We start from the raw sequence: 11,358 nt of genomic DNA on the forward strand, positions 1-11,358 counted from the left end.
CAATGCCATAAAAGTCCGTGAGTCTCGGGGGGAGGAGCCCAGAACCACTACAATACTTCGGAGCTTTCCGTGGCTCAAAAGCATGTAAATTATAAGGAACTATGCGAAGGGTCAGTATACCAAATAGACTCTGCAGTTACACTCACACTTTAGGGGCTGGTAACTAAGCGCACAATAAGTTAACAGAGAGGACTGACCAGGGAGACTAATAAGGATCTACATTAATTAATTACAGATAAAGTGGAAATGCCAACACATCCCAAAATTGCCTCGGACTAGGATCGTGTCGGGTGGAACACTTTGCAATATCATGGAAATATCGGATTTGTAAATGCCGACAGTCTTCTACAAAAACAAGAGGGTACAAAAGTAAACGTTAGTTACACCGGTATGCCTAGTCTATTCTCTAAAAAAAGATGCTGTGACGTTTAATTAAACAGTTTGAGGGCACTTTTGATGCCTCGCATCCTTACGTCTCCACATGGATCAACCTCTCTACCCCAAGCATCCTTTGGATTAGCCACAGTCTTTCTCACTCTGCACAACGGGTAAGTAGCCTATCATATCATCCGGACAAGAAGTCTCACAACTGTTATAAATTCGTTACTTTTTCAAATTAGTTTGTTGACAACCTTTCTTTAGACTGATAGGACATACAGTCACTTGAACTTCCTGCGTCTATCTTGTGTGGTATCCAGGTGTCCGTTCGATATGTCGAGGCTTGTTCGGACTAGCTGGAGCTGAGGCTGGGAGCTCGCTTTCCTCCAAATAACCAACAAACATATCGATTATATTATATTTGTATCATAACGTCCGGTGTGTTCTGGCCAATGCTTTGTGTTTTTAGAGATTGCAGTTGGCAAGACAACTTAAAAATTGTTATCCTCCATTTGCAAATTGAATCGTCTGATTCAATACGTCTTTAGTTTGTGAGGGCAGTTGAATTACTCGAAATAAATCTGCTAAAGTAACGTTACACCTGGGTCGACAGACAGGTTCAGGTATTTTACGCGCACCTGGCGCACCGCCATGCATTACATTCAGCCACACGTACTGCACATCTCCAGCAACGCATTGATTTAGCCTCCTACAATGAATCGTCCTTGGAACATGTAAAATGACTCAAGATGTATTTATGCAGACGTTCTCATTTCAACATGTTTTGTGTGTAAATCAGTCAAGTTAGGCTACCACATAAATGGGGGGAATTTATAACATGAATCTAACATGGAAGGTACCTCCATGCAACCGGAATGCAATTACTCAGCTGTGCACTGTAACTGCAGCTGAAATATTGTTTGGTAATGTATAAAATACGCAGGCCTAGGTTTTAAATTAGCTACATTGTAGACATATGTGTAGAAGAAGATAATACATTGGGGAAAAAATAGAACAGAATGGAATATTACTATGGATTCCATTTAAGTGCATGGTCTTTGAGCTAAAGGATGACCAAGTTGAGTTGGTCATCACATTTATGCACTCACTGTGCCTTGAAATCTAGCTTAAAACATGAAGAACGTGGTTACAATATATGGTTATTGTGCTACATTGTATTCCTGCTCTGGTAGGATCATGTAAATTCCCATTTGGACTAATCACCCGTGAACACCCACTAATTGTATTCCTGGTTAGGCAAGTCATTGAGTATTAAATAATGGAGGTGCAAATCAAGGCACATCCACAACATTGTTTAGTTGTCATATTTCAGAACAGGGGTATTTTTAATGCTTAAATGATGGTTCCCAGACAGTAGAGTTTGTCTTTTTCCTCCCCAAGAACAGGAAACAAACACACACACACACACATGCAAACCTTATGAAATAGTTGCAATGGAACAGAGAGTGAGTGACCTTTCGTCTGTCTTGAGTGGGCGAATGTAATTATCATCCTTGGACTGTGGGACTGAGGATCATGGTGACGTCTCTATAGATGTATTTGGGAGTAGGGGTTTCCCTGTAGGGCAAGCACATCACTTCCAATACACTGGAATAGTGAACTGTCCTTCCATTAATTGGCCTGGGAATATTGTGCAGAGGTCCTCTACCGGGTTCATATTCGTGCACACAATACGGTGTGCAGAAGCTCCTAATTTGCTCTCATGCCTCTCAAGTTGAGTTGCTCTCTGCCTTGTCTCCCTTAGAGTCCTTCAGCCATGAGCGTAGCATCCGGTGTGCTGCAGTAACAACCTCTAGTCTAGCCTCCAATCTGCTGGCTAAGCTACTTCTGTGTAGAGACACTGTGGGCCTTATCTTTCAACACTATGTCTCCATAATATAACTAAATATGCAATTAGAGGTCATGTTGTCTTATGGTGAACATACACTGAGTTTACCAAACATTAGGAACACCTTCCTAATATAAAGTTGCACCCCCTTTTGCCTTTAAAACCACCTACATTCGTCGGGGCATGGACTCTACAAGGTGTCGAAAGCGTTCCACAGGGATGCTGGCCCGTGTTGACGCCAACGCTTGGCACCTACTACCATACCTGTTCAAAGGCACTTCAATCTTTTGTCTTGCCCATTCGCCCTCTGAATGGCACACATACGCAATCCAAGTATTAAAAGTAATTTAACCTGTCTCCTCCCCTTCATCTCCACTGATTTTGAAGTGGATTTAACAAGTGACATCAATAAGAGATCACCGACGGACCAGGTGAATCCAGGTGAAAGCTATGTCATGGAAAGAGCAGGTGTCCTTAATGCGTTGTCCACTCAGTGTGTATGCCAATACACAAATGCCAATACCATACACCATGCAGAAATACATAACAGCTCTTATATACATATACTAACAGCACTTATCTATCCAGAGGGGCCATTTGAATCATGGTGTTGATTTGAAACTGGCAAGTTGGTGTACGTGACTTGAAAATGTCATTTTGTTTTGGGTTGGGTTTAAGCATTCTAATCTTGGCTCGTGTAATGGATCTACACAGATTAAAAGGATACCAACGACTAGGCTACGTTAGGTCCTTTCAACATCACAGCATTTTGGATGATGCTTCTGTAGAAAACAAGATGTGTTTTTTTGAGACTTTTACTGTCACCACTTTGTGTGGTGAGGAGAAATAGTCACTTGCCAAAGTTATTTATCATGAGTCATTTAAAGTTGACTAGTTTTACAAGATCTCCCAGGTTTGGGCATGTCTGTGGTTTTGGTCATGCAGCTCAGTGATATTATGGAAGATTATCTTCCTTTTACCTTAATGAATTGAGTAAAGACAACACTTAAACAAGTGATGAGCCTTCTATAACCCAATGACGGCTTCTGTCAGTGTTTGTGATATTCTCAAATGGCCTCATTCAAAGTCTCCTTTAAAACAGAATAATAATAAATTTCTGGTCTAACTAGGGAGTAAGGGAGGGGTAATCATTTAGACCAGATTCTGCAGTGTTTTACATTACTGCAGAGCCAAGTGCCTTTATTGTGACAGTGATTCGCACATCTGTAGATATCTTTCTTGCAAAACATATTTAAAGTCACTTGGTACATCTGACTGATAATCCTTGTGAAAAACAATTGCACCAAATTAGTTAAACAGACCATTTGAAATGCACGCCTGCTAAATCGTCTTTACCAGGGGAGCTGGGTGCCCCCCTGTCGCGCTGCTATTATTAGCTGATCTCGCATATGCTCGCTATCAACGAGGAGGGGCCCACCAGCCGAGCGCAATGTGAAGATATGTTCTGCATTGTTTATTGAGGCAAGCCGTGTGCACGGTGGTGTTTAGTCGATCAGGCACCAATTATGGCTATCTCGTCGGGGGATCGTGTGTGTGTGTGTGTGTGTGTGTGTGTGTGTGTGTGTGTGTGTGTGTGTGCTGTAAGATTGACCGCCTGAGTGGAGCTGGGTTCGCAGCTGACGTGATGTAACATCATGGACGCCTGCTATCGCTCATCCGCTGTGTGTCCGTTATCAATGCTGTGGTGGGGCATCAGTGGTTGGTTGTATAATGGATGACATTGCTGTAGAAGACCACCTGCTCTGGAAGAAATGCCAAAATGTGGAATGTATTGGGTATATTTCTGTGAAAGTCAAAGCCTCTGTTGATAGTGATGAAGACACATCTTGGCCATTCCATTATTTAAAACTATGTAAAATACTGAAGCCTTTCATATCCACCCATAATTATACAGTGAGTGGACAAAACAGTAGGAACACCTTCCTAATATTGAATTGCACACCCTTTTGCCCTCAGAACAGCCTCAATTCATTGGGGCATGGACTCTCCAAGGTATTGAAAGTGTTCCACAGGGATGCTGGCCCATGTTGACTCCAATGCTTCCCACAGTTGTGTCATGTTGGCTGGATATCCTTTCGGAGGTGGACCATTCTTGATACACACAGGAAACTGTTGAGCGTGAAATACCAAGCAGCGCTGCAGTTCTTGACACTCAAACCGGTGCGCCTGGCACATACTACCATACTTGGTTCAAAGGCACTCCACAATCCATGTCTCAATTGTCTCAAGGCTTAAAAATCATTCTTTAACCCGTCTCCTCCCCTTCATCTACACTGATTGGAGTGGATTTAACAGGTGACATCAATAAGGGATCATAGCTTTCCCCTGGATTCACCGGGTCAGTCGGTCATGGAAAGAGCATGTTTTGTACACTTAGTGAATAGAATAGTAGTCTTGTTAGTGTTGCTGGTGGTGGTAGAAGTAACAGTAGAAGTAGCAGTAGCGTTTGTATCCTGCGTCTGCAATGCTTAGAGGCAGAAAAGAGCAGCTATGTGAAATAATGTCATTCCCCTTTTACGGAGGATGAGTCAACAAGGCTATATCAGAGCAATGTAACCTGCTCTGCTCAGGCAGAGGAGAAGTATTAGGAGCATCGGTCACTGCAAATCAATTGAAATGGACAAAAAGTCATCTCAAACGGCATTATCTGAAATGATCTGAAAGCTATGACTTAATAACAGGGTTGATATACTACATTGTGAACATTCACATTTGAGTCATTTAGCAGACACTCTTATCTACAGCGACGTGCCTTGTTCAAGGACACGTCGGCAGATATTTCACCTAGTCAGCTGCAGGGATTTGAACCAGCGACCTTAAGGTTACTGGCCCAACGTCCTTAACCACTAAGCTTACCTGCCGCGGTAATGTTAATACACCATCAGTGATGCAGGATGAGGGTGCGATGGAACCATCAAGCAAGATCCGCCATTTTGGCGCGAGCACTCTGCCCAACAGATTGCACTTGAGAGCAATATGAAGCACACAGAGCAAACAGTGTGAATGATCTATTTGTCTGGCAATATATGGACCAGGTTCATTGTGTATATTACAAGGGCCACAGGGGACGTTTTATTTCCGAGGTTTCTCGCTCTTTTTCTTTCGTTCAGAATGCACCGTTTTCCCAGTAATTGTTTTATGACCGCTTACTAGCACAGTAACTGCTTGGTGATGAGTTGGCCTTTGCTTACGTGCATGAGAAGGCATTATAAGGCTTTACTGGCCTCCAATGGCTCTGTGTAGTCGCTTCGCCACAAGCTACACACATTTGATTCTGAAAATAGATGTGGGGCTGTTTTTTCCACTATCCTCACCCTGTTGTCATCCATTGTATAATACACCCAGTCACCTTTCAATAGTATATATTTTCATTTTTTATTGTGTTTTTATTTTGAACTCTACCCCCCCCCCCCCCCCCCACCCACCCACCCACCCACCCACATAAAGCATTTAGTGATAAAGAATTCAGTCTTCGATCAGTGTACTTTTTTTCTTCCACCAATGCAGTGCAGAGCTGTCATCCAACAGTGAGGCCTGTCATACCGCACAATACACCCAACCTACAGTATCAAGCTAGTTCGGTATCTAGGGAGAATCAATGAAAGAGCACCGCTTCGTGTGATGATCACACATTGCTGTGTGAGAGAGTTCGAAGAAGAAAATTGCATGGGTGAGAAAATACATGTTTGCTCATTTGAGGGTGAAAAAAAGTATTTTATTGACGCTTCCTGTTCTTTAGTTAAAAACATGGGTCAAATCCATTCTAGGCCATGCCCAAGTGTATTATTTAAACAGATGAAGTTTTCTACAGTACCTTGCACATGAGGTATTGTGGCCATGTACACAACATTCCAATGTTCTCTAGGCCATGCATGTTTAAAGAATATGAATTCCTCACGTTGCTTCCAAGTTAACTGTATGCTCCCTTCATGCATTTGATACATTAATAAAGGCAATTGTATTTTATTGCATTCAATGCATAATTCATTTTGAAGTTCATTGTGTATTCAGTTTCAAGTTAATTTCTATACTGTGAGAATTGCATTGACCTTATAATCCAGGATTAAAAGTGGATGCACAGTTCAGAAGGAATGGGTGAATGTATTTCTATAATTGGTGACCATGCTTTATTGCCTGTCTGAAGGGACTGATAATCTAATCAAAGTAAAGAGACTTATAGAAAAAATATTTAAACAAATACTTGTGATTATTGATTCCATTACATTTTGGTAACATCTTCCCTCCCTCCCTCCCTCCCTCCCTCCCTCCCTCCCTCCCTCCCTCCCTCCCTCCCTCTTTCTGTGTTGCAGATACAACGGACAGAAAATGCTACCCTGCATCGTTTTCCTTTGCTCATTTTTCACTGCTGCGTGTTTCCAAGACATCCAGCCCTCCAAGGCATTTCTGGCTGAATCCTGTGACTCATTGTGTACTTGTGAAGAAAAAGATGGCATCCTGTATCTTAACTGTGAGGAGAGAAATATCAGCAAGATCTCCCAAATCAAAGTGCCATCAGCTCTACCTTTCCACCTCAATCTGTACAAAAATGACTTGGTGGAGTTGCAGGCAGAAGACTTGGAACATTTAAAGAATGCCGTTTCACTTCATCTCGGGGCTAATAGCATACAAGAGCTTGAACCTGGCGTCTTTAGTGCACTGGGCTCCTTGAAGAAGCTCCACATCAACAGTAATTTCCTGGTCATGTTGAAGGAAGACACTTTTCACGGCTTGGTAAATTTGGAGTTTCTCCAGGCGGACACAAACTTCATCCGCGTGGTTGAGCCGGGGGCATTCAGCAAACTCATCCGCCTCAAAGTTCTGATCCTCAACGACAACGCCATCGAGTTTCTTCCCAGCAATATTTTCCGGTTTGTTCCACTCACCCACTTGGACCTGCGGGGGAACCAGTTACAGACCCTGCCGTACGTTGGCTTCCTGGAGCACATTGGGCGGATCATGGAGCTTCTTCTGGAGGACAACGACTGGATGTGCGATTGTGAGATCCTTCACCTGAAGATCTGGATGGAGAACATGCGGGCCCAGTCGGCCATTGGGGAGGTGGTCTGCAGCAGCCCCCAACACCTCAGGGGCACCATCCTGGCCAAAATCAAACGGGATGTTCTCTGCCCTTCTCATGCCGATATCAACTTAGAGGAGCCTTCCAAGTCACTGGACATGGTGGTCACTCCGTCTTCCAAAGTGGTAGAGATTCCGAAGTTGGAGGCCGCCAAGGACGACGCAAAGGTTCCGACACCTGCTTATGTTCCAGGGAGTCCTTGTGTGGAGCACTGTTCTTGTCACAATCACCCGGTGGCTGGATTTTTAATGCATTGTCAGGACAGAGGAATTCAACGGATTTCAGATATTGGAATACTTGAGCAAAGCCCCACCAAGCTGGTGCTTACAGGAAATATGATTCAGAGACTGTTGAAATATGACTTTGTCACATATGACGGTTTGGAGTTATTGAATTTAGCCAACAATCGAATCGATTACATTGACAATGAAACTTTTCTCAGCTTAAGCAATTTGAAAAAACTTTATCTCAACGGCAACAGAATTGAAACCCTTTCCGCGACCATGTTCATTGGACTCCACAACCTTGAATACCTATATTTGGAATATAACATTATCAAAGAAATTGTTCCAGGAGCTTTTAATCCTTTGTCTAATCTCAAACTCTTGTCTTTGAATAACAATCTGCTGACTAGTCTCCCATTGCAGATATTTCGCAATGTGCCCCTCACCAAACTGAACCTGAGAAAAAATCTGCTCATGCACCTGCCTGTTAGCAACGTGCTGGACCAGCTTGACTCTTTAGAGCAGATTTATTTAGAGGACAACCCCTGGGACTGCAGCTGTGACTTAGTCAGTCTCAAACAGTGGGTTGAGAAGCTGAGGAAGGACACAGTCATAGGTTCCATTTTGTGTCACACACCGAGAAAAGTGGCAAAGGCTGAGCTGAGAGCCCTCAGAAATGAGTTGCTGTGCCCCGGCCTAGTGACCTACTCCTTGCCCACGGACGAGGACGAGAGCGTGACAACCACAGTGGCGACTGACGGCGCTAGGAGCGGTTTCTTCAGCTCCATCACAGACTCAGTTCCACTCTCCGTTCTGATCCTTAGCTTGCTCGTCATCTTCCTCATGGTCATCTTCTGTTCGGCGGGGATCGTGGTTTTCCTAGTGCACAGACGGCGAAGGAGGGTGAAGAAGAAACAGGCGGAGGAGCAGCCGCGGGAGAGCAGCAGCCCCATCCACCTGCAATACAGCATGTACGGCCAGAAAACCACCCACCACACACTGGCGCAGAGGACCGGAAGCACCGTATACGACGAGCGCTCACACAGCCCCATCGTCCAGATCTGCCGCAACCCCACCTACTGCACTCAGCATAAAGAATATGAGACCGACCTCAATGAACTGGACGAACCAAAGCACATCTGTCGTAGCATCATGGAGACAGAGAATACCTCCCCTCTCACAGGCTCTAATTTGAAGTTCAGAGCTGTGACGTCAGACTGCCCAACTGAGTTCGTAACACTCGGAGATGCGAGCTCCCTCTATAAAAACATACTAGAGAGGGAGAGGGTTAGGGAGCTGCAGCAGCTCGGAATTACTGAATACCTCAGGAAAAACATGTCCCAGCTGCAACCAACGGTAGAAGTGCCAGTCCCAGGATCAGGACACCACGAGGAACTGAAATTAATGGAGACTATTATGTTGTCGAGACCGCGGAAGGTCATGGTGGAACAAACTAAAAATGAGTACTTTGAACTCAAAGCTAACCTACACACTGAGCCAGATTATTTGGAGGTTCTGGAGCATCAAACTGCATTTAACTGATATAATAATACAATTAATGGTTTTATATTCAACTCGAGAAGTGCCTTGTTCAAAACTGCCATCTTATATTTTCACAGTCTAAGACCTACAGTACATATCCCACAGCGGTCTTGGACACACAAGTAATTTGTAGCACAGAATGTACTGTATAATTATCTATTTTTTTGTTATTTTGTTTTCCTATAGATAGACCGCACTTGAAGTTGCTGATATAACAGATATCTTGCCCAAATGTAATTATCGGGAAGGCAAATAGGTACTGCGGGGGTAAGTTTTCGTTACCAGTTCAGTTTAGATCTTTGGCAGGCCTCAATGTTTTGCATCAACTCTGTCAGGCTGTTTCAATCATATGCCATAATCAGCATGCTCAATGTGCCGTAGACTCAACAAAATGCCAACATGTATTCTGGGTCGCAATGATGGAGTGCACATTAGTCCTGTCGTTCATTAGATTTACCCCTTGCATTATTTCAATACCACATTTTGTATTCCAACCAGTGGGAACGTGTTTAAACAAATCCATTTTCTCAAAACATTGCACTTAAAAGTCCCAGTACATATATACATCATATCTTGTATCTGTAAAGAAAAAAATGCATTGCACTAATCAAATGCCATTTAAAAGATGGTGCATGACAATCAACTTACTGTTCCAACAACCGTTTCTGTTTATCGTTGTTCCTTTCTTGCTACTGAAGGGGACACATCTACTGATGTGTATAAGAACCTTTTGTTTGAGTGTAATTTTTACAAATCAAAACCGACCAGTTTCTCTCAGCATGATAAATGTTCAGGATATATGTGTTCACTTTATTATTCTGATTGAGTAAGCAACCCCGTTCAACTCTGAAAATGTTTCACGTCAACTTTATTTTTTATGTAGATGAAATTATTTATTCTGTAAATGTTGTATTATATGTCACACATTCTATGTTATTTTGTGCCTTCGGTGTTGTGCAGGTGAAAATGTATTAAATGTAAATAAAGAATTGCAATACTGCAAACTTTGAACAATCAAGATTCAGTTCAATAGACAGACACGCTCTTCAGTCCTCCAAACAGATTGCGTGCAGGTATATTCCAGAGCCTGTTGCAAAAAAAAATCGACTTTCTGTCATTATCAGTTGAGCATAAAAGTGACCAAACATCTAATATTATAGCACATTGCATGCTCAACAGGGGCGTGGGAGAAATCATGATGCTATCCTGCACAGAGGGCACTTAAGATAGTAATGACATTACATTGTTATTCACACTCTTATGCATGTCCTCAATGCTGCTGCATGTTTTGTGTTCCACCCATGGACTTACAGTACAGCACAGCACAGCATTGTATACCATCTGTGTGCTTGTTTGAATAAATCAATCTCATAGGTAGGTACATCCCGGTCATTTTACAAGAAGTAGAAATTCAAATGAATTGCTATATACAGTGGGGCAAAAAAGTCTTTAGTCAGCCACCAATTGTGCAAGTTCTCCCACGTAAAAAGATGAGAGAGGCCTGTAATTTTCATCATAGGTACACTTCAACTATGACGGACAAAATGAGGAAGAAAAATCCAGAAAATCACATTGTAGGATTTTTTATGAATTTATTTGAAAATTATGGTGGAAAATAAGTATTTGGTCACCTACAAACAGGCAAGATTTCTGGCTCTCACAGACCTGTAACTTCGTATTTAAGAGGCTCCTCTGTCCTCCACTCGTTACGTGTATTAATGGCACCTGTTTGAACTAGTTATCAGTGTAAAAGTATCAGTATAAAGTCCACAACCTCAAACAGTCCCACTCCAAACTCCACAATGGCCAAGACCAAAGAGCTGTCAAAGGACACCAGAAACAAAATTGTAGACCTGCACCAGGCTGGGAAGACTGAATCTGCAATAGGTAAGCAGCTTGGTTTGAAGAAATCAACTGTGGGTGCAATTATTAGGAAATGGAAAACATACAAGACCACTGATAATCTCCCTCGATCTGGGGCTCCACGCAAGATCTCACCCCGTGCGGTCAAAATTATCACAAGAACGGTGAGCAAAAATCCCAGAACCACGCAGGGTGACCTAGTGAACGACCTGCAGAGAGCTGGGACCAAAGTAACCATCAGTAACACACTACGCCGCCAGGGACTCAAATCCTGCAGTGCCAGACGTGTCCCCCTGCTTAAGTCAGTACATGTCCAGGCCGGTCTGAAGTTTGCTAGAGAGCATTTGGATGATCCAGAAGAAGATTGGGAGAATGTCATATGGTCAGATGAAACCAAAATAGAA

General features: G+C 43.0%; 1 protein-coding gene across 1 annotated transcript; it reads left to right on the forward strand.

The window, feature by feature from the left end:
* The first annotated feature begins 230 nt into the window (after window positions 1-230).
* Window positions 231-10,078, forward strand: LOC139373181 (SLIT and NTRK-like protein 6). The gene is made up of 2 exons (XM_071113355.1): window positions 231-548; window positions 6,559-10,078. Exons 1-2 carry the CDS (start codon window positions 457-459, stop codon window positions 9,089-9,091), a joined length of 2,625 nt encoding a protein of 874 aa, XP_070969456.1. The 5' UTR covers window positions 231-456; the 3' UTR covers window positions 9,092-10,078.
* The last annotated feature ends 1,280 nt before the right edge of the window (window positions 10,079-11,358 follow it).

The sequence above is a fragment of the Oncorhynchus clarkii genome, chromosome 18, assembly GCF_045791955.1.
Source record: "Oncorhynchus clarkii lewisi isolate Uvic-CL-2024 chromosome 18, UVic_Ocla_1.0, whole genome shotgun sequence".
In the NCBI taxonomy this organism is placed as follows: Eukaryota; Metazoa; Chordata; class Actinopteri; order Salmoniformes; family Salmonidae; genus Oncorhynchus; species Oncorhynchus clarkii.

Excerpts from the sequence above, each read along its gene's own strand:
- LOC139373181 (XM_071113355.1), top strand. The coding sequence starts at position 457 with ATGCCTCGCATCCTTACGTCTCCACATGGATCAACCTCTCTACCCCAA. Across the intron at positions 549-6,558 it reads TTTCTCACTCTGCACAACGG|ATACAACGGACAGAAAATGC; the intron begins GTAAGTAGCCTA and ends TCTGTGTTGCAG.